The sequence below is a fragment of the Lynx canadensis genome, chromosome B4 (genome assembly GCF_007474595.2).
Source record: "Lynx canadensis isolate LIC74 chromosome B4, mLynCan4.pri.v2, whole genome shotgun sequence".
NCBI lineage: Eukaryota > Metazoa > Chordata > Mammalia > Carnivora > Felidae > Lynx > Lynx canadensis.
The window spans coordinates 27025855-27051179 of NC_044309.1; the positions used below are offsets into that span (position 1 = coordinate 27025855).

The 25325-nt window shown below is 45.3% G+C and overlaps 1 protein-coding gene and 1 long non-coding RNA gene across 6 annotated transcripts; one reads left to right on the forward strand and one right to left on the reverse strand.

Moving 5' to 3' along the window:
* On the reverse strand, window positions 1-25022 carry MAP3K8 (mitogen-activated protein kinase kinase kinase 8). Of its 4 annotated transcripts, none has more exons than XM_030321287.1 (9): window positions 24701-25022; window positions 21917-22006; window positions 19831-20189; window positions 12769-12936; window positions 9972-10233; window positions 8187-8293; window positions 2969-3121; window positions 2087-2333; window positions 1-1128 (listed from the first exon to the last, which is right to left on the reverse strand). In XM_030321287.1, exons 3-9 carry the CDS (start codon window positions 20164-20166, stop codon window positions 998-1000), a joined length of 1404 nt encoding a protein of 467 aa, XP_030177147.1. In that variant the 5' UTR covers window positions 20167-20189; window positions 21917-22006; window positions 24701-25022; the 3' UTR covers window positions 1-997. The 4 variants fall into 4 exon arrangements, with proteins under 4 accessions (XP_030177147.1, XP_030177148.1, XP_030177149.1 ...); XM_030321288.1 differs by lacking the exon at window positions 24701-25022 and adding an exon at window positions 24249-24411; XM_030321289.1 differs by lacking the exon at window positions 24701-25022 and adding an exon at window positions 23742-24205.
* On the forward strand, window positions 12650-15759 carry LOC115518070. Of its 2 annotated transcripts, none has more exons than XR_003970164.1 (3): window positions 12650-12714; window positions 13080-13173; window positions 15635-15759. It is a non-coding gene; the product is annotated as an uncharacterized LOC115518070 (long non-coding RNA). The 2 variants fall into 2 exon arrangements; XR_003970163.1 differs by lacking the exon at window positions 15635-15759 and adding an exon at window positions 14893-14919.
* Window positions 25023-25325: the final 303 nt, after the last annotated feature.

The following is a 25325-nucleotide window of genomic DNA, read 5'->3' on the forward strand; positions in this document are numbered from 1 at the left end:
TTAAGGCAAAATACTGAGTTTATTGTTGATTTGACCAATCACGCTGGATAAAAGTGCCGGTTTCATTTGCCTGACGTAAAAACGTACTTTAGGTAGGAATACTGACGTAATTACAATGTTAAAAATATGTGTACGTGTAAGAAAGATTCATGAAGGCATTTGCTATAAAACATACACAGTATGCTATTTTAATATACAAATGCTTACGAGGAAGTGTTCAGGAGAGTTACAAAAGTAGCATCATTAAGAATTTAGAAAAGTTCATTTTCCTTAAAGGTCACGTTCTCATCCTTTGGGATGTACAGAAATTATGTGGTTTAACACAGTTTTATCCACATTCAAAACACCATGTTTTAAATGTTTTAAGCATAGCATATACAGTACAAAATGTTTCCATAGGAACATAACAGAACCTGTCACTAGTGGCTTCTGTCAGATGGCTCCTGAATAAGGAGCCATTTTTGAGACACCAGTTCAGCTTATTGCTAGAAGATTCAAGTTGTTCTATTCACCCAAAATATGACGACTTTAATTTATACTAGAATCTACCCACAAAGGCTCGAGGAGTTATAATATACACCCATATATACAAGCCAACTATTCTGAGTTAAATGAAGTTTCCGTACTTAAATCAGAACCAAGAATGGTAATTTCAGGCTAACACATTATCCTTGTGGTTGGTATTTTGTAAATGGTGAGCAAAGTGCACAGTGAATGGAATCAGTCACTAGAAACGATCCTGCCATGAACCCTCAGCTCCCTTTGAGTCATACCATCTGAGAAATGAGAACCTTTAGACCTGGCAGCTACCAGGGCGGCTTCACACATCAAACCCATGGGAGCCATGTGGAGTCACATTCATGAGTCACGGGAGCCCACACGGCCAGCTAACAAATGGCACAGTTCGTTATCCAGAGCCCCAGTGTAGACTCAGCAGGACCAGCTTCCAGGAGACCAACGCTGAGTCTTGATTATTTAGAGAAAATGATAACATCAGTCAGCCATATTCTAGTGTTGGCGGACCCCGTACAAAGTTGAAATAGCCAGCCAGGGCCCCAAGGTCTATGTAGAGGGAACGCTGTCTCTTTAGCATCTCTGATTCCTCAGTGCTTCCTGTGCATGAAGAATCTGAAAAGGAAAACATTGAAAAAAATTAAATAAATGATCAGGTGACATGTTCAATAATAAATACCTGTTCCTTCCGGCTGGGGAGGGGGGGAGTGCAGGGGTGGGGGAGGCGGTATGAGGAAACTTTGGTCTTCATGAAAAAACTGTTCGAGCTATGGTTTTATTAAAAAACGATAGACTTAGAGTTGAACATTAGGGGCTAGTTTTGGTAATATGACACAGACAAAAAGGTTCGAAAAAGAGTCACCGATGACAAGAAATTAGCTAGAAATTCTGGCGTATTTTCCAATGCCCCAGATGGTTCTCTTTAAATACAGTAAAGTCAGACAAGAAGACAATGAAATGCAAATAAACATTCCAGGCTTGACATCTGGGTTTGGACCTAAATGGATTAAGAATGCCACAGATTTTAATAATAAAAATAGAAACACTCTCCGTGCATGTTCAGTGTCCCTGGAATGCGTACTGACTTTCCTAAGTGGGAAAGATTCATAGCTGGCAAAGAGGTTTTAGGCAGAGGAAGACAAAAATGCAAGTTGACTTCAGACTCAGTATTTCATCTTGATGTTTCCAACCAAGGACTGATGTGGCTTTACCGTAACCGAATTAAATAAAAGTCTGTTCAGAACCAACAGCAAAACTGCCCTGCTCGATCCGTTTTTAAAGGCACATGATACTCCCTATTGCAAGAAAGCAAGTCAGAGGCAGTTCTCAAGGACTGCGGCTACCTGCATTTGCACTGACCCATGCCCTGATTTGCTAGTCGATTAGCCAATTTTTGTTTTTTTAAATGCTTTTGCTAAACTTCTTGCTTAAATTTCTCAAACAACTCTATGGCACTCGAGAAGTCACTCCAGTTTTTTGTTTCCCGGTGCTTTCGTGCACTCCATCAGAAGTCTGATGCAGACAGAAAAAGAAGGGAAGCAGGGGGGCGTCGGGCACAGGAGGGTGTCCATACCGGCAATGTTCTCTGGAAGTTCCAACTCTTTCCTGCTCAGCAGCCTCTTCCGCTCAAGGAGGGCGGAGTCCAGACTCTGACAGCGCGGCTGATCCTCTCTGGGGGGGTTCAGGGCGTCATGTTTTAACAGGTCTGCTGCCCTCGGGCGGTGATTGGGGTTCCTCTCCAAGGCGGCCTCTATCAACTCTCTCATGCTGGGACTGCAATCATCTGCAATATCTTCCAGCGGAGGCGCCTGCTTGTGGATCTAGCAGCAAACAAGCTCTCTTAAGCACCAGTGGTACGAAAATACACCCTCAACAGGAAAAGCGTTCCAGTTACCAGGACCTGGAAAGTCATTTTGCCTCCCACCGCACGCCCCGCACCATCACAGTCCTGTCTTAACCACGTTTGCCCGGAATGTCTTAAGAGCCCCCGAATTAAACGAATTCTGTGGGTTAACGATGTTCATGGGTCACCGTGCCGTAACGGGGACGTATCTGCTCTCTCTCGATGGTAAAATGGAAGTTGCAGGGTTCGCTATGTGCCAGGCTGGCTTGGGGATCTATAATCTAACATGTCTTTTCTGAAAGTGGACAAAGAACAGACACAGCTTCTTTGGCTCGGAGATGTATGCTACTCGGACGGCGCTAAGTGGCACTGTAGGATGACACGTATAACAAAATAGCATGCAACTGACGCCCGGTGCAGATTTTAGTAAATTCCCAGCAATGCATTCTCTGCAGGAATGGGATTCTGCTCTACACGGGAAGAACTTTCCAGTTCCGTCTCATGGGTCACCAGTTCACATCTTCCCCTCGGGTGGGCTACAGGAGGGACGGCGGCTCTCCCGAGCGGGCAGAACTCCCCCGCGCCCCCAGCCCTGGCTGACCCTCTACTTACTATGTACAGGTAGGAGGGATAGGCAGAGCGAGGGTAGCGCTTCACCCAGGGCGGGGTGCCTGTCTGCATGTGGATGAGTGTGGCCCCCAGGCTGTAGATGTCTGCTTTGGTTGAATGACCTCTGCATAGGATCACCTCTGGGCTCATATAAATCTAAAAAAGAAGCAGAAAACATCAGTCTGACTCCCTCCATTTGTCTGGGGGTCCATTTCCCTCAGCCACTTCTGGAAGCTAGCTCCTCCAGCTTTACCGTATTTATTGCACGCTTCAGTCCTTCAGAAGACTGTGTCACTGCTGTGTTCCCTGACGCTAGGGAGAGTGACACAGACACCCTCGGGGAGCCAGCAACTTGGGCCCGAGACGTCTCTGCAGCCTAATGAAAAGCACCGCTTTTGAACATACTGAACACGCGGCAGCCAAGGACCCACCTGGGACACCCACTCGCCAAGGTTCAGGAAGGCACCCACCTTGGTTTAATTTTTCTGTTAAAACACCAATTCCTTGCATATTTAAATGGATACTACAAATCCACTTTTTCACTTCATGTTTGTCATTAAACTGCCGACCCTCTAACGATCTGCAGTAATAAAAGGTAGCAGAAATACCTAGGGTATTAACACCCATCACACGGGAGAGAAAAACTTAAAATAGCAGGTAATGTTGTAAAAGTGGTCCTGTCATTGATAAGAACTACTTTTTCTTCTTCTCTTTTTAATGTTTATTTATTTTTAAGAGAGAGAGAGAGAGCGCACAAGCAGGAGAGGGGCAGAGAGAGAGAGAGATTGACACACAGAATCCGAAACAGGTTCCAGGCTCTGAGCTGTCAGCACAGAGCCTGGATGTGGGGCTCGATCCCACGAACCGTGAGATCACGACCTAAGTCAAAGTTGGACATTTAACCGACTGAGCCACCCAGGTGCCCCTACATGAACTACTTCTCATTTCTACCTACGATGTAGCCGGTGACTAAATATTAAAGGTGTGACATTGTATCACTCTGTAAGTTCTATTTGGTTTCATGCTGGAAAAGTAGGGCTAGTTTCAGAAATAGTTTCTCTAAGAAGCGTTTGCTTCTAAACTTCAAAAAGAAAGAAAGAGAGCAAACACTCGTAGCCAATGATCCACATTTATGGCTGGTACAGACATAAATATAGAGTAAATATCCATATTTAGCATTAAGAAATTTTCATGCTGTCCATCATTTGAATATGGAGAAAGGGGTAAGTGTTCCTGGAATATATTTCAGAGTCAATAAGTAAAACAACTGGCTTACAAAAACTGGGGAAATTTCCCAGTTTCCCCATCCTAACCATCCTGAACAGTATCCTACAACACACTTCCTGGCCTCCCTTGCTCATTCTGTCTGTCTGTCTCACCAAACAGGCTACACTGAGCTCCCTGTTCTCAAGCATTTCCTAAAGTAAAGGCACCGCCTTTGCATCCCAACAGACTTTCTTACTAAATATCATCACAAAGCGAAACGACAGATGCAGTGGGAAGGCTTAGCTGTCGATGGAGGATGCTCGTCTCCTCCCTGCTGGCTTGCTCTCCTAGGCAAAGATCAGGCCACGTACGGCCCGTCGGCGTGGGCGACGTCAGCTCTGGAGGCTGTCAGTGGTGGATTTGGGGATGCAGCGTCCCACCCACCTGACGACCTGACCGCTGCCCGCGCCGGGCAGGTCCCCCAGAGTTCCGTGGCTCAGAGCTCCTGCTTCCTCAAGCTCTAGGAGAGCGGGAGCGGCAGGGCATGGCGTTCGAGAACTCTTCAGGCTGGCCGACGGCAAGCATGAAACAGGCCCAGTGGGAACCATGGAAGGCTCTCGGAGACCTGCACCCCCTCAGGCCTGGGGCACTAGAGCAAGGGAACCTGTCGGTTGGGGGTCAAGGCTTCACCTCTCAACACGTGTATCAGAAACAGAAAGAGACTGTGCAAAGTGTGTGTGTGTGCGCGTGCGTGTGATGATTAACGTGTTAACCTCTATCAAGTAAGACCAAACACAGACTCAGAAGGAAATAAGAACTTTTAAAAAAGAACCATGCTATAAAAGTTGTTCCAATTAGCTATTTGCATTCATTATTTATTCTTTCTCTCTGCCATGTAATTAAAAAACAATAGATTGAACATATGCCAGATTAGCCCTGTTCTGAATCTGAATGCTGGGAGAGAGATCAAAGACAGGTGACCAGTGTTTGCACTCGTGAGTTACACAGCAGGGATCAGAAATCATCTCTGGCTGGGGCACCTGGGTGGCTCAGTCGGTTAAGCGGCCGACTTCGGCTCAGGTCATGATCTCACGGTCCGTGGGTTCGAGCCCCGCGTCGGGCTCTGTGCTGACAGCTCAGGGCCCGGAGCCTGTTTCAGATTCTGCATCTCCCTCTCTCTGACCCTCCCCCGTTCATGCTCTGTCTCTCTCTGTCTCGAAAATAAATAAATGTTAAAAAAAAAAATTAAAAAAAAAAAAAAAAAAAAAGAAATCATCTCTGGCTATGCAGTAGCCAAGTAATCAAGTTCCTTTTTTTTTTGTTTTTTTTTTTTAATTTTTTAATGTTTATTTTTGAGAGACAGACAGAGCATGAGTGGGGGAGGGGCAGAGAGAGGGAGACACAGAATCCAAAGCACAGGCCCCAGGCTCTGAGCTGTCAGCACAGAGCCCAATGTGGGGCTCGAACCCACAAACCATGAGATCATCACCTGAGCTGAAGTCAGATGTTTAATCAACTGAGGCACCCAGGCACCCCGCCCCCCGACAAGTGATCAAGTTCTAATGGAAAGTAACTCTGCTCAGTTGACTTTGGCAAATGACATCTTATTGACTCTTTAAAGATGAAGAGTCTTGCTAAAAGCTTTTAATGGTGACTTTACCACCTTACTCATCAAATTTTGACTTGTGAGTACCATACACAGATAGTAAATGCAGGCTGATTTGAAGAAAGTTGATAACTCTGGACATTAAAGTCAGTTAAGCACTCTGTAAAAAGCAATTTACATTTGCTGAAAATAACTCAATCCAAATACTATTTAAGAGCAAACGCTATGCCATTATCTCACATCCAAGCACACACACTCTGTCTGCTAGAGAATCCCAGAGAAGACATATCTTCCTCCAGCCATTGCAAAATGTTCAATTTGATCACACTGCCGGGAAGAGAAAGGTATTTTCTATCTATAATACCATAAATAGTTTGTTTCTCAAACCGACTCCAGGAAAAAGGGTAGAATGTCACGTATCTGAACTTCTGAGTAATGCCAAAATATGCTGAAACATTTCCCAAAAAAAACATGTCGTAAGCATTAAGTCTTAATTAGATTTTGTGCTCTGGTGAAGTGTTCTTAAGATCTGGGGACTGAAACATTCTTTTAAAGAAGTTTACAGTTTTCTCTTCTAAATATTACTCTGCTCACAGACAACTTATCAAGGATCCTTTCTCAAGTATTTTCCGGAATAACTTCAGTACTATCAGCAATTTCTGCTGCTGCCCAGGAGAAGTCTTTGCTTTGAGAGAGTTACGAAAAAGCTCCCACAATCTTGGTTTAAGATGAAGTCTGCCTGCTTGTTTTTATACCGCGGTTGCGTTCAGTGCACTGCGCCTACCAGCTGGACTAACGGTTGTCATCTGATTGAACACCAAGACTGACCCGGTGATCTTTTTTTTTTTTTTTAATTTTTTTTTTTCAACGTTTATTTATTTTTGGGACAGAGAGAGACAGAGCATGAACGGGGGAGGGGCAGAGAGAGAGGGAGACACAGAATCGGAAACAGGCTCCAGGCTCTGAGCCATCAGCCCAGAGCCCGACGCGGGGCTCGAACTCCCGGACCGCGAGATCGTGACCTGGCTGAAGTCGGACGCTTAACCGACTGCGCCACCCAGGCGCCCCTGACCCGGTGATCTTAAGGTAAAGGTGCAGCCAAGGGCCCTCTCCCCATTTGCTGGGGACATTTTCAGCAGGGAGAGAACCTGGGGCTGGGAGGCTCTAATAGTTAAGCACCTTACCGTGGTGGACACGAACCAGAGAGGAGGCTTCCATACCCATTTACCTTACCATTTGCATCCAACCCCACACCCATCATAGTCTACTATGAACTAAACTGTTGCTTTTTTTTTTTTTTTAATTTTTTAAAATGTTTTTATTTATTTTTGAGACAGAGAGAGACAGAGCATGAACAGGGGAGGGGCAGAGAGAGAGGGAGACACAGAATTGGAAGCAGGCTCAGGCTCTGAGCCATCAGCCCAGAGCCCGACGCGGGGCTCGAACTCACGGACCGCAAGATCGTGACCTGAGCTGAAGTTGGACGCTTAACCGACTGAGCCACCCAGGCGCCCCTAAACTGTTGCTTTTTGAAGAATTCGGGTAACTTTAAAACAGGTCCCTTCACCAAAGAGTGGGGGCTGCTGAAATACCACCAAAGGCATGGTCCCTGCTGGCCTTGTCCAGTGGTCCATCCCTGATACCTACAACAGCCTGACACATAGCTATGCTCAACAGACGCTTGTTCTATGAATCAACTGTTCAGCCTAATCATGCGTATGTTAAATTAAATACGTTAGCTGAAAGCTCATGCATGCATCTCATTTACATCCAGAAACGGCTGTGGTTTGGTTTTGCTTTTGCTTCACCACTGACTTAATTATAGCTAGTTTGGACCTTCAAATACAATTTATTTGTGCTATAATAAATTTGAGATTCATTACAGGTTCTCTAGAATGAAAGGTAAGCCTAAAATGTGGTTGGTCCTCAATATATACTATTAGTAACTACGTCAGTTATGGCTATGCTTGAACCAAGACGGTATTACAAGTTACACTGAGACTATATATATATATTAGTTATCGTAAAAAGTGACGATATTTAGGCTCCGAAAAAAATTGGTTTAAGTACCGGATCTGTCACTTGCTGAGTAACTTTGGGCCCTTTATTTTAACCCCTCCAAGCATATTCCCTTATTGTAAAATGGGAATCCTAATAGTGTTTGCCTACGAGAACAATATTTACCAATAACGAGGTAATTTGTTACGAGGATTAAATAATATAATTCATTTAAAATGCTAAAATTAGTAATTGGCACAGAGCAAGTGCTCACTAAATATGCTCCAGTGATAATCCTATTTGATGCAATGGTTTTTCACCCCCTTTTCAGTCCTTTCTGCAAGAACGCTAGAACATTTTTTATTTTTACTCTTAAAAAGACATCGACCATCCCTGGAGGAATAGAATTACCTCTGTTCCACGGAGGTCCTTAGGAAAATAGATATCTTCAGTCATTTGAACACTTAGGCCAAAATCCACCAAAACGGCTTTTGTGGACATGAAAACAATGTTGCTAGCTATAAAAAGAAGACATTTTTTTAGTATCAAATTGTCTATATACCCATAAATAAAATAAAAACATCATCCAAAACAGTGAGTCCCAAATCAGAATAAATTAAAATGCGCTCCCTACCAGGATGATCATATTATACTCAAAAGAGCAGGATAAATCTGGGTGAGAATTTAAGTGAAAATCACTTTAGATATGCCAAGAACGCAGTCAATGTGGGCGTAAATGGTTGCACACACTAATAATGCTCAAGATACAATGGCCAAGTCATGGAAACGATTTAAGGGTACATGATGGATGAGTGGATAAAGAAAATATGATATGTGTGTACATGCAATAGAATAGAACGTTACTCGGCCATAAAAAAGAATGAAATCCTGCCTTTCACAACAACATGGAAGAACCTTGAAGATCCAAGTGAAATGACTGAAATAAGTCAGACAGAGAAAGATGAAAGCTGTATGAATCCCACTAGTATGTGCAATCTCAAACAACTAAACTCATAGAAATAGACAACAGATCGTGATGGCCAGGGGCTGGGGGTTCGGGGAAATGGGTGAAGGTGGTCAAAGTGCACAAAACTGCAGTGGTAAAATGAACCAGTTTGGGGGGTAAAATATACACCGTGGGTGACTATAGTTAATAATACTGTATTATATATTTAAATGTTGCTGAGTCGATTAAAAAAATGTTTTTTAGTTTTATTTTTTGAGAGAGAGAGAGAGAGAGAGAGCACAAGTAGGGGAGGGGCAGACAGAAAGGGAGACACAGAATCTGAAACAGATTCCAGGCTCAGAACTGTCAGCACAGAGCCCGATGCAGGCCTCACGCCCACAAATGCAAGATCATGACCTGAGTCAAAGCTGGATGCTTAACCAGCTGAGCCACCCAGGCACCCCAAGTCAATTTTAAAAGTTCTCACCACACACACACACACACACACACACACACACAAATTATAACTCTGTGAGGTGATGGATGTATTAACTAATCTCATTGTGTTAATCATTCTGCAATATACACATACATCAAATCATTACATCACATACCCTAAACTTACACAATGTTATATGTTAATTAGACCTCAATAAAGTTGGAAAAATATAATGCTTACGAGCTTGGCTTTCAAATTCTAAGATATAAGCATATGATTAGCATGCCACTTTCCTAAAATGAAAAAGTAAAATGCCCATTTTTTGTTAAAGTAATAGTTTCACTAGTGCGATTTAGCATTAAATATTAAGGGTTTACAGTGGGTCTGTGTGTTGTATTTCCCACCATCTCTTACCCCTAGAAAGCAGTCAGCGAAGGCCTGTTTAACGAATTATTGGCAAAATGGTGTTCAGAATTAAAAAGCCATTTGTTTCCCAAAAACGACTGGACTCTGTGTGTGTTTAAAGTAAATTACTATTTTTGAAAGCCTTATTAACAAGGGCATAGCCAGGACTCAACAGATGTGTGGCTCTAATCTTCCACAACTGGATAATCCTCCTTCCTTATGACTTTGAAAGCTTTAGCGACCCTATTGGGTTCTAAAACATGATTCAGGAGCACAGGGGAGGACAGTGAGAAGTGCTCCAGGGCAGCTGTCCTCCCCTCCACTGAGGATCTTTGGATTAAAACAGGAGGAGTCCATTTGCCTCCTATCTAAGAGCCTAAAAGGTTCACATGCAAAGGTTACTCACGTTTAATATCATGATGAATCACTTTCTTTGAGTGCAGAAAATCAAGTCCCTTGAGAACATGCTTTGTCACCCAAATAATTTCAAATTCTCTCATTGGTCCACAGCTCTCCAGTTTCTCTAGGACAGACCCTCCCTCGCCTGCTTCCATGAAGAGGTGCACGGTTTCACCCCATAGGACTGCGCCATATAACTCGGCAATGTTCTCATGCCGGAAGCAAGCCTGGATTTCCACGTCGGATGGCTTAAATTGATCTACTGGGATCTAGAACACAGAAATACCAGTAAGATGCTAACCAACCCAGGACAGTGAAAAAATATCTATAATAAAGGTCAACCCACAAACCAGAAGGCAAATAAATGCCCCCAAGGATCCCTCAAGGATCTGCATGAAATTATACTGCCAAGTTCAAATAACGTTGACTTCAAACCTGCATTTACATTATGTCCACTTTAGGTGATGGCCGGGGCCTGGGGGCTTGGGGAAATAGGTGAAGGTGGTCAAAGCGTACAAACTTGTACAATTCACAAGAAGAAAATAACAAAATATAAAGTATTATTTTCATTTAAAATGTAGCAATCCAACCAAAGAATTATCCATGATTGAATCGAAAGGGTGATAATTTCCCATCCATTTTGCATACACTTTCTACGGCACCTAGATTTTTAGGCTCTAGCATCAATATTTCAACTTGTCACGAAATAATATGATGTCTTTGGATCCACAGCTCATGCTCTAGCACTGGCCATCTATTCTATGGAAAATCAAAGTTACTAATAAAGAAAAAAGTAGATCTTTCAGTGCAGATGGAAATGGAATGTCTCCAAAATCTAGCGTTCGACAAAGAAAGCAAAATGCAAAAGTACGTATTTTATGCTCCCACTTGTAAAAAACTTTTAAGCTATACATACACATGTCCACAGACATTTGGAAAGACACAGAACTCATTAACAGTAGCTGCCTCAACCAAAGGGGTCTCATTCTTCAATCTACATTCTTTTGAATCTGCTAGGGGTTGTTAATCACCCTGTATGTTCTTAAGACAAAAAAATACAGCTTAAAAATTGAATGTCAGTACTCTGAGAACAACAAAGGTATTTTTTCATGCCTTTTCTGACAAAACTGTACAACAGGACACTTTGGTTCTAAGCTCTTTCTAAAATGTCCCCAGATTCTTTTAAGACAACTGAGACACGTCTCCTCTAAATGCAACCTTCAAATGGCTTGTGATAATACCTCCGTTTTTCCTTTTGATAACAGATACTCTAGCAAATCTCTTTGAAGGAATAAATGAGGCCAGTATATTGGTGAGCTTTTAATTACAATAACATAGACTAAGGCCATAGTCAACAAATCAAAAGTGACTTCAATTTATTGCACGTCTAAAAACCTTTGAAAGTAAAACAGACATACAAAAAAGCACAAAACTGGTTAACTAGCAAATTCAACGAATTTTCAGCATGTAACCACCACCTGGATCAAGAAGCAAAACTCTACCAGCACCCCAGGAACCCCTTCCTGACCTCCGCCAGTCACTGCCTCCCAAGGGCACCCGCTATCCTGACTTCCAGCAGCATGGATCTATTTAGCCTATTTGGGGCCTTTATAGAAGTGGAATCTCACAGAGCAGATTGCTGTCTGGCTGGTTTGGCTTAACATGTCTTTATGAGTTTCGTCTACGTTACTACAGGTGTAAATCATGTGTTCTCTTCACTGTACAGCATCCCTTTGTATAAAGAGACCGTGCTGCAACATCTAGAAACTTTCCAGTTTGGGACTATTACAAATAGTGCTCTGATGAACATTCTAGTACACAGCTTTTGGTGACCACGTGTGCATGCCTATGGGGTGTGTACCTATAGGAGCAGAATTGCTGGGTCATGGGGTATGTATATGTGCCCAGCTTAGGCAGGTACATGTCCAAAGCAGGGGTACCTCAGCAATGACCGTTTAATAACAAGTGATGGCATCTTTACAAGAATTGGCCTATTTAAGTTCATCCCTTTATTATTTTTTAAGTTACTATTTATTTTTGAGAGAGAGAGAGAGAGAAGGAGGGAGGTAGGGGGAGGGAGAGAGAGAGAGACAGGGCATTAATGGGAGGTACAGAATGAGAGGGAGACACAGAATCTGAAGCAGGCTCCAGGCTCTGAGCTGTCAGCACAGAGCCCAATGCAGGGCTCGAACTGATGAACTATGAGATCACGACCTGAGCCCAAGTCAGACACTTAACTGACTGAGCCACCCAGGGGCCCCTAAATTCAGCCCTTTAATCTACAGTCTCGAGAAGCCTGGCAGCTTGCCCAGCTTCTGCTTCCCTACCTGGCCCCTTCCCCAGTGGGTGGGATTAAAGGAGCAGCACACAGATTTGCTCCTGCAGGATAGCTCCCCTCCACTCCACCCTACCACAAGAGGGATGATGATATCCAAGCCGGGTACAGAAGCCAGCGGCATTTTCTTTTTTATCAAGGCAAACTAGAGTAAAACCAACTGTGCACGTAAGCAGAGTTAGGGGCTGAACAGCCACAGGCAGCAAGCAAATCCAAAAGGGGAAAAAAAAAAAAAAAAGGAGACAGCAAAAGGAAAAGAGGATGAAAAAGAGAAAGAGAAAGACGAAGAAAGAGAAAAAGAGAAAAGGTGCCTTTGGACAGGGCACCCTTACATGAGATCCAGTCAAATGGTAACAACTTCTGAGTAATGCAAACGAGTAAGACCCACAATACCGAACATAGGAACACATGAATAGTAAGTACTATTTTTATCTCCATTTTACAGGATGTCTGGTTATAAAGTACATACCAATTTACAGGCCATTCTTTTCTTAGTCTTTATATCTTGTGCTAAGTATACTTTTCCAAACGCTCCCCGAGGTATGAAATCAGAGCCAATATTCCTGTAAGTCAGCTTCCAAGGGATGAGGAGAACATCAGAGTCTATTTGATAGCGTCCATTTTGGGGAGTGATTACCTACAACAACAACAAAAAAAGGTGGGAGGGTGAGAACTTCAGCAAACTCCTTTTCTAAGACACACCCTTCAGACTGGTTACTTTAGATTGCATTCCTCCACGCCGTGTTTGAAATTAATGTCACTGTTGTGTAATCCTAACAGTGTACACAGACTATATTTAGAGCTGCAGCAAGACAGAGAAAGCATGTAACAGAAACACATCCCTGGTCAGACCTGATAGTATTTCCACCTACTGGTGAGTAATTCATTGTCAAACAAAACTTTAAAAATTATTTATCCAAGGGAGCATGACTACAGCGACCAAAAGGCTGAAAATAAAGATTGCATAAATATAAGCTGTGACTGCAAGTTGACTTGCTTCCAATTAAAATGTGCTAACCTGTTAGTCCGCATAGCTATTACTCACACATGACGCATACAGAGAGAGCGTGGAAATCAACTGGTGATCGTGGAGGATTCTGGAAAATAATGTGGTATGCCAGAGCTATGAGTTGACAGTGCTGCGTAAATAAAGTAAGGGCAGAATTATCCCTCATCTACTCGCCCACTGAATAATTTACTGAGCGCAGATTATGTGCCGGCCAGTGTGTTCGGTGGTGAGGAGGCAGCTATGAGACCCTTAACCTCCAAGACCTCCCGAGCAGGCAAACACACTGGGAGGTTTCAAAACCAATTGGTTCAAATATTAAAAGAGATGAATCCCGGGGCACCTGGGTGGCTCAGCTGGTTAATGGTCCAACTCTTGATTTCAGCTCTGGTCGTGATCTCAGTTCGTGGGTTCGAGCCCCGGGTCAGGCTCTAAGCTGACAGTGCAGAGCCTGCTTGGGATTTTCTCTCTCTCTCTGCCCCTCCCTAACTTGCGCTCTCTCTCTTTCTCAAAATAAATAAATAAACTTAAAAAAATAAATAAAAGAATTGCATCCTGGTAGCAGTGTGGACTGCAAGGGTATGTGCTTTTGTCAAAACTCAACAAACTGGACAATTAAGGTCTCTGTATTTTGCTGCACATCAAGAATATCTCAATTGTAAGAGAGCAAAAAATTACAAGGGGAAATAATTATAATTATAATGAAAACAAAGTAATAAGATAGTCCACGGGAATTATGACCTGGAGCACATGCCTAAAACAGGTTTAAAATATTCTTTCAAGGGATACATGGTCTCAAAAATACAAATTTTTCCTCACTGCAATTAGCAGTATTAGGACTTCAGTTTAGGAATTCAGGAACTATGAAACTGTCGTGACATTAAGTTATTTCAAGTGCAGAAGAGGCCAAAGGGGAACGTGGAGCACATGGGAAAAGAATGAACACCTGATTCACGTGCAGATGCGTGGGCCTGTCGTAAGGTCACTGCCGTGGGAATAGTTCTAATAATCCCAGGGTTATTCATTGCATCTCCATTACCGCCTATCTTAGCTGCACCCCCCCCCCCCAACAGATGCGTGTGCTATTAGTCAGGCAGCGAAGCAGAGGACAGCTCCAATACTAAGAAGTGTGAAGTCACTAAATTTAAAATGAAATATTTCCTGAGCACTCCCCGGAGCCAGCTCCTGCACGGAGCCCCAGCAGGAAATCGAATACGAATACTTACGACAGCCCATAGACTTGCCTCGTTTGAAATATGACCTCCTTTCGAGAAGTGTCTCACCTCCAGTGACTGGAGGCCTCTTTTTACAGCACACTAAGAACGTGATAAATTTAGTCCCTTTCCACATTTAGATAGAACCATACCCACGGCACTCCACTGTACATGCTTATTGCTTCTTTCTTGTTATTAAATATTTACATATCCCACGTCACCTAGACTCCAGTTATCCACTTCAGGGTATCATTCGCCTTCGTAGAAGTTCTACTTCTGTCCAACTTTGTTATAACCCAACCTGATCCAAGGGATAAAGGAGAATAACAGCAGCCGTATGTTGGGTGATTAATTAAAAAAAATTTTTTTTAAGTTTATTTTTGAGAGAGAGAGAGAGAGAGAGAGAGAGAGAGAGAGAGAGAGAGAGAGAGAGAGAGACACGGAATCCAAAGCAGGCTCCAGGTGCCGAGCTATCAGCACAGAGCCTGACAGGGGGCTCGAACTCACAGACCACGAGATCACGACCTGAGCTGAAGTTGAATGCTCAACTGACGGAGCCACCCAGGTGCCCCTGTTGGGAGCTAATTACAAACCAGGCACTGTCCTGCGGCCTCATCAAAGGCTCACAACGATCCTGTGAGGTAAGTACTATTTTTATCTCCATTTTACAGATGAGGAAACCTGTTTCAAGAGGTTAAGTAACTCACTAGGCAATGGCAGAGTCAGGATTCGAACTCAGGTCTGTCTGACCCCAGAGCCACAGCTCTTGTGTGCCTCTGATCTTCTAGAAGACTGGAATTAAAGCTAAGCCATGATCAAAAGCCAGTTATTAAAAGTCTGCACTCACAAGTCACTGAGCACTTAGCCTTCGCCTCTTTAGAGGGAATACCGCCGAGTTCCTCCGGCCCGATTTTGCAATCTTGCATGTTCTGGGGACCCTCCTCCGAGGGCCGGTTCTCCTTTGATGATAAACCCCGAAACACACAGTGTGATACGCAAGCACCAACTAGTCTGTAGTTCTGCAAAGTCCCTGGTTCTTTCCCTGGCCCTAGACCTTCCCTTATTTGGGTTTGCAATGTGTTTGTTTTTTTTTTTTTTCCTTCTTCTTCTTTTAGGGTCCCTGCAAGATAATTTTCTGGAAGTCCACGCTGCTCATCTTTTGCCAGTTCTTCAGCTTACCAAAGCCACCATTAAGCGCAGACATATAAGCACACTTTGGATCTCCTCCAGATCAGTGACGCTCAACAATACTGGGCCCAGCAGCAGGACTTGAGAAAAACTCTTAGGTATTTTAAGAAGAATAAACTCCGTAGGGAGCCTGTGTTTATGGCTGCTACAAAACGAATACAACTTAGAAGAGGCATATTATGGGGAACACAGGCAAAGCTGGCTCTTTTCCACTCTGCTGATCACACAACAAAGGGACTGCCACATTCAAGTTCTGGGCTGTAAGCCAGGCACTGACCCAGGCTTGAGTTCAGAAGGTGCTGCCCAGGTGACAACGACAGTTAATGATCCAGTGAGTGACAAGTAGCAGACACAATGAGAAGTGTTTGGGACAGAGGAGAGAAGATGTGGGGAACATTAAAGTTTCAAAATACTGGAAAGACTGGGGCACCTGGGTGATTCAGTCGGTTAAGCAACCGACTTTGGCTCAGGTCGTGATCTCACAGTTCGTGAGTTCGGGCCCCATGTCAGGCTCTGCGCCACGGAGCCTGGAGTCTGCTTCGGATTCTGTGTCTTCCTCCCCCTCTCTGCCCCTCCCCGGCTCATGTTCCGTCACTCTCTCTCTCAAAAATAAATAAACGTTAAAAAAATAAATAAATAAAATATAGGAAAGACTGTCCTAAGGAAGGAGAGTAACAGCTGTGGACAACGATGGCCATGACAACAGCTGGCATCCTTTCAACACTCACAATACATAAACAGCTCACATGCCTTCATTATTTGTCCCACACGACACCCCCACAGAGTAAGTGTTACGATGCTGCCCATTTTACAGATGAGTCAACTGAGCCATCGAGGGGTGTAATGACTAGCCCCAAATCACAGAGCTAAAGCCAGAGCTGAAATACACACCCAGGCACTTTCATTCACGGGCCTGTACCCTCACACTACCCAACATATACACTCTTTTATGGCTGAAAAGTAGGACTAGGGCTAAGGGGACTCAGAGACGGATTTTAGTTCTCTAGAAGGAAGGACTTTCCTACAGTCGGAATGGGCTAAGTATGAAACTTAATGCCCCAGCATGCGATCAACTCTTCGTCACAGGACATTTTCAGGCACAGACCAAAATGTTCCAACAATTATTGGATAGACCGGGATGATTCCAGCATCAGACAAAGGGCTTGACTCAAGTATCTTTAAGGGTTTTTTCAGGCCTGAGAAGCCATGAGCGAGCCCTCTGGGGCCCTGCAGCGCCCATACAATCACCAATGAGTCTGGTGTTGGCAACCCATTTTCGGTTATTCATCCCCCACTCCGGTTATGAATTGGTCTGGAGTGTAAACAACTCACAGCACTGTCATACAAAGCAATGCCCAGGTTAGTCTACAAAAGCTTCTTCTCCAGGTCCTGCTGGACGTGGGTGGAATCTTTATGAATATTATTTTTAGAAAAATAGTACGCACTTGCATACGCGTGCAGGCCAATTAGATGCCTAGGCTGGGGGATATTTTTGCAATTCCTGGTCCTCCGCCCAGTCTCATTAACTCCACGGGCTTTATTGTTGTTGGTTGCCAGAAACACACGACGTCTCCATGCCTCTGGGCTTTCGTATGTGACATTCCCTACACCTCGAACACTCTCCTCCTCTCTCCATCCCCTTTTATCTGGAGGACTCCAACTCGAGAGCTCAGGCACCAATTCCTTGTAGAAGCCTGTCTGGCATTGTCTCTTCCCCCTCCCCACCCTCACGGCTATGTAAAGTCAAGGCGTCCCGTCTGAGCAGCCCCACTGCAATCAAGGTGTAGTTGTACTGGGAAGTAGCACACTGCATTCATTGTAATTGCCTGTTTACTTTTCTCCCACATTCACCAGACAGTAAGCTCCCCGAGAGCACAGATTCTTCCATACTGGATCTATAGCACCTGGAAAAGTACCTGATACGCTGTAGATATTTGACCTACGTCTAGCAAATGAATGGATGAATACTGGAAAGGAAAGCATTTGGTCCATGTGTAGATGCACTTCATAGACCAATTTGACCTTGGAATCTATCCGGCTGTTAGATAATTAGCTATCATTTTTTAAAGCAAAGAGACAGCAGCAAATGAAGCCCCGAGTGGAAAAGCTTTGATAAGGGTATTAGGGAGAGGGCCACAGGAAGACAAAGGTCTTACCCAGGGGATGGTTCCCAGGGGAGCACCACATGAGGATGAATGGGAGTCACAAGCCTGCTGTGCCTCCTTCCTCATCTTGTCTCCGACTGCCAAAGACCAAGCACTGCAAATCACGATTCCTAAGCCATTATTTATAAAGCACAGGCCTGGCATAGGTTACTAGCAGTCACGGGAGGTATCCGATTCTGAAGCTTAGTGACAGAAAAGTCAACCACAGCCCCGAGAGCCACCGACCACTGGGCTGATTTGCCCAGGGAGGCCTGGTCTACATTCCTGTGGATTTTAAGGTTCTTCTGTTATTCTACTCCGGTTTTAAATCTCCTTGCTTTATGTTTTTGATCATTTTTAAATTGAAAAGCTTTCTAAAGTCTTAAAGGTCCCTGCTTTTATCATCTGTCCTATTCTTAAATTTTCTCCTGAATAAGCATCCGTTCATTTATAGAGCACGGGCCCCATGGCAGGGACTGGCAACATACTACTCTCAGCCTTTGCTGATAAAATTGCTACTTCCTTCTAATGTCTTTGTTTCTCCCCTTTTCTGCATTGCCCCCCCCCCACTCAAACCCTTCCAGAAGCTATTTCTTTGTATTCTTTATAATTTTCCTGAATTCCTTTCTGTACACCCCCAATGAACTTATATGGCCCATCTCTCATCAATCTGATGGACCGGAGGAAATGTTCCTAAGTCTCTACATATTTATAAGCAAAAGAATTTTGTGTATTCTGCGTGTGTTCCTTTAAAATACCCATCTTAACATATGCATAGATTAAAAAAACATACAATTATTTCTCATTATAGGTACTTTTTAACCAGAACTCTCCACCTATATTTTAGTTAAGAAAACACGTAGTGCTCCTAGCTGAGGATTACCTCCATGTAGAAGAAGAACTAATATTATCAAGGTAAAGTACTTCGTCAACTGTTACATACAACTTGGAACCAAAGCAAGTCACGCAAGGATGCAAAACGTAACCTTGCTCCAAACTGAGCTAGAGCTGAACACGACTGGTTTCTAACAAAACAGTATACTACAAAGCTGACCTAAATTACTGTGTTGTTTTTTAATTGAATGCAGTACACGAAACAAAAAAAAAAAAGAAAGAAAGAAAGAAAGAAAGAGAGCAAAACCCAACAACGAAATAATTAAGTACTTTGTCCAGACTCTAATCATTCAACACTGACCTTCCCCCGACATTATCCATTTTGCCACACAGATGCACCAAAGGAAAAGGAGTTACTTTCATCAATATACACATTTTGCACGTTATTACCTCCTCCTTTGCCAATTGTTCTTTTTAAAAAATTCAGTGACTTTTACCCAGCACCTACATTCACCTCTGACCCACTAAGACTGCCAGAATCCCAGACCCACCCAAACACATCATCTGATCAACTTCTGTGACAAAGTACTGTCACAACATTTTGGATTATTTGCATACCTGGTATGACTAAGGAGGTATTTCATTTGTCATTCATACTTTGCCAATTAAAGAGAGTGAATCTGTGGATAGCTATTTATGGCCCGCAAACTACATTTCTGCAAGAACTCAAGTTAGCCAGTATTAACATCGGGACATTCCCAAGATGTGACAAGAGACGAGCAAAAAATTCAGCTTTCAAAAATATTAATTAAAGTCTGCATCCCCCTCTCAGACGAAGGATTCTCATTAAGGCTTCTACTTCTGCCTAACTAACGAATGAACTTGTTAATGAATTGTTAGGTTAAAATACATTCTTCTTAACGGCCTGTTTGTACAACGGACAGATGGAAAAGGTTCCTTAAGTGGAACTCCTAATGAAGACCTTTCCTGCATCTTTAACACAGAGGTGATTCTCACGGACACCACATTTTTAAAAGTCATACCTGGCAGCCAGTCTAAGCCTGGTTCAAATGCCCCTCTGCATTAAGTGAAGCTGCCGTAGCAAAGCTGAACCCACAGTACTCAACGATCGGGAAAAAACATACCATATTTAATAAAATTCCAGATTCCTGTGGTCGGTGTCCGTAAAAACGCTTTGCCGTGTTGGATATATGGTTTGCAAAGGCAAGCAAATCCTCCACGGTGCCATATCTGACGGAGGACAACCAAGGCACCTCCTGGCCACTGAGCAGCAGAGATTCTGTACGCTCCTCGTTTTGATTACTGTCTTGACACATGGTCATCAGACTGGGCTCATAAACCGCTGGCTCTTCACTCGTGTAAAGATTTTCCATAATGTCTATGACATCGGACACGTTCAAGTGTTTAATTAATAAATCGATCTCTTCTTTATCGTCACTTCCAGTGCTCATGTACTCCATCACTGTTACGCTTTTTAGAGAGTCTGCAAAAGAAAACACGAACGCTTAGTGACGGTGTTTGTATTTGCGATTAAGATCAATGGGAAACTGACATAGAAGGATTGGGAACAGGCTTCCATGCGCCTGTTGGTGAAAGGAGGGCTCTGTGTCAACGGTGTAAATTCAAGTTGACAGTGAAGAAAGGGACCTTAGATAACCTTTAGTCCAGCTGTTCACTTTACAGAGGGGAAACCTGAGATCCAGAGAGCTTACTCCTTACTCACTCACTCACTCACTCACTGAACTGGTGGCATCAGCTACAGCCACTGAAAACAAACCTTCAGGAAATACCAAGGCTCCTGGCCCTTGACAGCTTCCAACCCTACCGTTCCCCCAAGAGACCAACCCTCCCCGCACAGATCTCTGTGGCTTCCCAGCCTTGGGTGACTTTAAAGAAAAAGAACAATTTTATCAAATTCAGGAGCTCACTTGGCAAATACAATTCAGGCCTTGGAGCCAAAAACATGTAAAACGGATTCTAATGTGAGTAAGCAGATGGTGTTAGGTCAAGTTTCAGGAATAATTCTGATGCAAATGAGTTAAACACCTCCTGTAGACTGGGGACCACAAGCTTCAAATCCTACCAGCCAGGAGTGTGAGAGAGGGGAAGATTTCTTTTAGCCTGTGAAATCAGCCGTCTCCTCTTGAGACCAGAATTCCTTAACAGCACAAAGCATGTATCTCAATGGCCCAAGAAAGTTAATCTAATACTTAGATTGATCACCCTCTAGAAGCTGTGGTGTTATGGAGAGGCCTGCAAAGCCGAATCAGTCCTAAGCAAGACACGGGTAAGGCCAGCTAACTACATACCTGCTAATATTGTATTTCAGTTCTTATACGCAAATCGGGGGCTACACCTCGGGATCCATAAATGAGAAAAAGAAGGTAAAGCAAAGGTAAAAAAAAAAAAAAAGAGGCTGTTCCTCAGGATTTTAGAACAACTCTGTTCTAGCCAGAGGATTAAAGTTAAAGGATTTACTTAAGACATCTAAGAGAATTCAGAGGCATGAATGTCTCCCTGACCTATTGTGCTCCTGAAGGCACAGCCTCTCTGAAAGATGTTTCTGGTTCTTTTCTTTTTTTAATATTTTTTTAGGCTTATTTATTTTGAGAAAGAGAGAAAGAGAGCACAAGTAGGGGAGGTGCAGCGAGAGAAGGAGTAAGAATCCCAAGCAGGCTCCTGACTGTCAGCGCAGAGCCAGATGCTGGGCTCGAACCCATGAACTATGAGATCACCAGACCATGACCTGGGCCCCAAATCAAGAGTCAGACACAACTGACTCAGCCACCCAGGCGCCCCCATGTTTCTGGTTCTTAAAAGCACAACCGTTTAACACCTCCAACACTCCACGCTAAAGCCACGGGCCTCCACCCAACTGGAGCTCAAGTACAAAGCTCCAGGAAATGTCCTACCTCGGGGACCCACCTGCAACACAGGAACCCACCGCTGGCCTCGGAGCGAATTTCATTTGAGAAAAGAACCAGGCAATCTGGTGTCGCTAGTCACTTACTCCACGACCATTTTCTGCTGCGCAAGTTGTGTCGGCAGAGAGCAATCCCACACCTTGCAGTCTGATGCTCCACTTGGCTCAGACTGCTGGGGATGGGCTCCCAGCGCCTCCTTCACTGCCTCCCGACCTTGGGTAAGCACCTGAACCACTCTGCACCTCTACTTCCCCTATCTGCAAAATGGAAGCATAACAGCACCTACCTCATAGGGCGGTTGTGAGGTTTAAAGAAGTTCAGGTGTGCAAGGTATCTGCTGCATGGTTAATAAGCTGTCATCTGTGGTTGCTGGTCCCTGCATAAAAGAAGTACTGAGTCAGACTCCTGGCTTTGCAGATACGCTTAGGCCTTTCTTATCTGCAAATGGGATGTGGCTACCAATCCCCGGGGCTTCTTCACTTTTTTTTTTTTTTAATGCTTATTTATTTTGAGAGAGAGAGAGAGAGAGAGAGAGCTTGAGACGGAGAGACAAAGTGCGAGTGGGGGAGGTGAAGAGAAGAGAGGGAGACCCAGAATCCGAAGCAGGCTCCAGGCTCTGAGCTGTCAGCACAGATCCCGACGCGGGGCTCGAACCCACGGATCGCGAGATCATGACCCCGGCGGTCAAAGTCGGGCGCTCAACCGACTGAGCCACCCAGGCGCCCCCACAGTTAGGTTCTAAAGGCTGTATCTAGAATAAGAGACAAAATGAAAAAAAAAAAGGTAGAAACCTCTGAAATGCTTTGATAGCTGTTACCACCACAGTTATATCTAGAGAGCTCCTCTCAGAGACCTCCCTGTGTCTTTGAGAGAGACTGTGATGCAGGCTCTTGGAGTCTTGAGTTATGAAAGGAATTTCTTAGGTTAATGGAGGAACATTCGCCTTGAATTTCGTTGGGCCATTCGGTTGCAGTTTCTGCCCGTAGAATTTACTGAGAAAAGGAAGTTAAAGCAAAACCAGCCTGACTGAGGACCCCCGCTGGCTTGAAAAGTTCCAAGGCTCCTGGACTTAGCAAATGGCTGACTGGAGAGAAAATAAAGTTCCTAGTAGCAATGTGACTCAGGAAAGAAAGAGAAAAAAAGTCCACGCAGTTTACAAGTCAGATGATCCAGAGAGGAAAGACAGGTTTTGATTTTTACACTGTGCAGAAAGTCTCAAGCATTTATACCCGAAGCCTACGAGGTTTGAGTGCACACACTCCTAAGTTTCCTGATGAGGGAGGGGGGAAGGAAGAGAGGAGGAGCAGAGGAGAGGGAGAGGGGGAAGGAGAGAGGGAGGGCGGGGGAGGCGGAGGAGTGCAGGACACTGAAGCCAGGCCTAATTCCTTAGCAACACAGCCTCCTGCCACGCAAATCAGTGCACCCCAGCAACCCCAGGACCCGGCAGCCTGCTAAAGGCCCCTGCTAAAGCCTCAGCACTTTCAGGCCTTAATTAAGCAGACAACACGCTTAATGATTTCGGAGTTCTACAGATGACTACCCATGTAGAAAAAGCGTGGCTTGTGAAGCTATTCTATTTCACCAATAAAGACTCTCCCCCACAGAGGTTACTATAAAAATCCTCATGACGCCCCCACTTGTCAACGGAGTGGACAAACACAACAATCTTAGATATGGAGAAATGGGCAGATACAGCCCAAATTATTTGCTTTGAATTATTTCAGAAATCAGCAAGAGGAAATCCTATCCTAAGCATTAACGTTACCCTCTTGGCTACTTCTATTTATGTAAACAAAAGTTGAGAAATCCCTAGCAAGTGTGAATGAAAAATGGCCAAGGTTATCCGCATATGCCTCTGCCTAACAAAGGATAATTACACCTTGTGTTACCTCCCACTCGAAAGATTTTTCTGCCAGTTTTCGGTACATTGCCCCTCGGGGCCCACCTCTTATTATATCTATCTTCTCCAAAAGCCCCAGAATTACACATTCTAGCTGTGGACGAGCACAGCCAATCTGCTTCCAAACCTCTAGATACCTCAACTATCCAGTTTGCCTTATAAGAAAGAAAAAGTCTTCAAGGGCCGTCTGCCGGAAGTAAGGCATACAAACCTCAATCCATCAGAGTTGGGATCAGATTATATTCCACTTGGCAAATACGTGAGACTCAGGCTACAGACGCCTAATGCAACTGTAGTCGTGTTTCTTTCCCTGTTTTTATTAGGAGCACTTCTTAATTCTGTGCCAAAATCTCTTCCCGAAAGTGAAATAGACGTTTCTCTTAAAGACACCTCCTGGCCTTCCTTGTCAACTTTTGGGACAATCCCTATGCACGCCTTTCTTTCTAAGCGTCGTTCTCCGCCCAGACACAGAAGAATTTCGGAGCTCCGATATCGCATGACCAGCGGGAAACATCCGTGAAATAACTTTTTCCTTCACACTCTCTCTTAGACCAAAAGCCCAGCATTCACTTTCTGCTACAACGACCCTTTAATCGCAGAAGAGCGTCCGGGTTACATAAGCACGAAATTAAGTTTCAGCTATTCAAAAAGTTCTCTGCTCCGCCAACCGCCAACCCCGTCTCCCCTCCTCCTATTCTCCAAAGCCCGGGAAGCCTACCAGGACTTGTAAATGATAAAAGCCCCCACGATTTGGGCGGGCGGCTGCCGGGTCTCCAGCCTCCGAAGCGCACTCGCCGGGGTCGGCGGGGAGAATGCGGCCGGCCGGGCGGCGTACGCAGCGGGAGGCGCGGTGACAGCGGGTCTCTGCGTCCCCGCGCACTGCTCGGACCTACCCGGCTCGCGCGCTAGGGATCCGGGAAGGAGGAGGAAGGGGGAGGAGTCGGAGTCTGCACCCCGTGAGACCCTTGCGCAAGGTGCTTTCCAGCTGTGCCGGCTGCAGCCGGGACGCGCGCGAACCGCGGAAGCGCAGCAGCGCGGGCGGCGGCCACGCCCCCACCTCCCAGAGCCCCGCAGTTTGCCCCTCAGTCGGAGGTGGGGGGGGCGCGCCACCAGGAGGGCTGCGACCACAAAGACCCCCCCCCCCCCGGAAGCCCCCGAATGCAGGGTTACCTGGCGGACGGAGCGCTGCAGCCGCGGCCCCACGACGGCTCGGTGCGCCGCTGGTGGCCGGCCCACCGGAGTCGGGCGCGCAGGGGCAGCGAGATCCGGCGGCAGCAGACGCCGGAGCCAGGGCGATCGGCCCCAGAGCGTGGCGCGTCGTCCGTACCGGAGCGTACCAGTGAGCGCGGGGCCGCCAGCTCAGGCCGCACGTCCTGGCCGCCCTCGTCGGCCCCTGACTCACGGCGTCTGAGCCGGCGGAGGGGCGGTGCAGCGGACGCCAGCCGCCGCCTCCCCGCCTTTTCCATTTCCCCTTTCACTCCGTAAACAGAAAGAGACTGCCGCGTTGCGGGGAAGCCGGAGCCCCCGCTCTGGGAAATTCCGTCCCCCCCCCCCCCACCGCCCCGTTTGTCCTCGGGGCGCCCGGGCGGAGCGGAAGGCGGGACTAGGGAGGAGCGGAGCGCCGCGAGGGGAGGGGCGCTGGCGGATTACTGGAGCTGGGACTCGCCACGCCACCTGGGGAGAGCTACCCTCACCCCCACCCCCCCACCCCGGACTGTAGCCGCGGCTCCCGATGGTGGCCTGGGACACCTAGGGATTTTCCCTCGGGTTGGGGACCCGACCACCTGGTGGCGTA

Bases quoted from the DNA above. Each gene is read 5' to 3' on its own strand.
- MAP3K8 (XM_030321290.1), bottom strand. From the start codon at position 20,166: ATGGAGTACATGAGCACTGGAAGTGACGATAAAGAAGAGATCGATTTA. The intron at 12,937-19,830 runs GTATGTTTTTTC...TTGTTGTTGTAG, and splicing joins CTGGAATTTTATTAAATATG to GTAATCACTCCCCAAAATGG. The intron at 1,129-2,086 runs GTATGGACACCC...TTTCCTTTTCAG, and splicing joins ACTTCCAGAGAACATTGCCG to ATTCTTCATGCACAGGAAGC.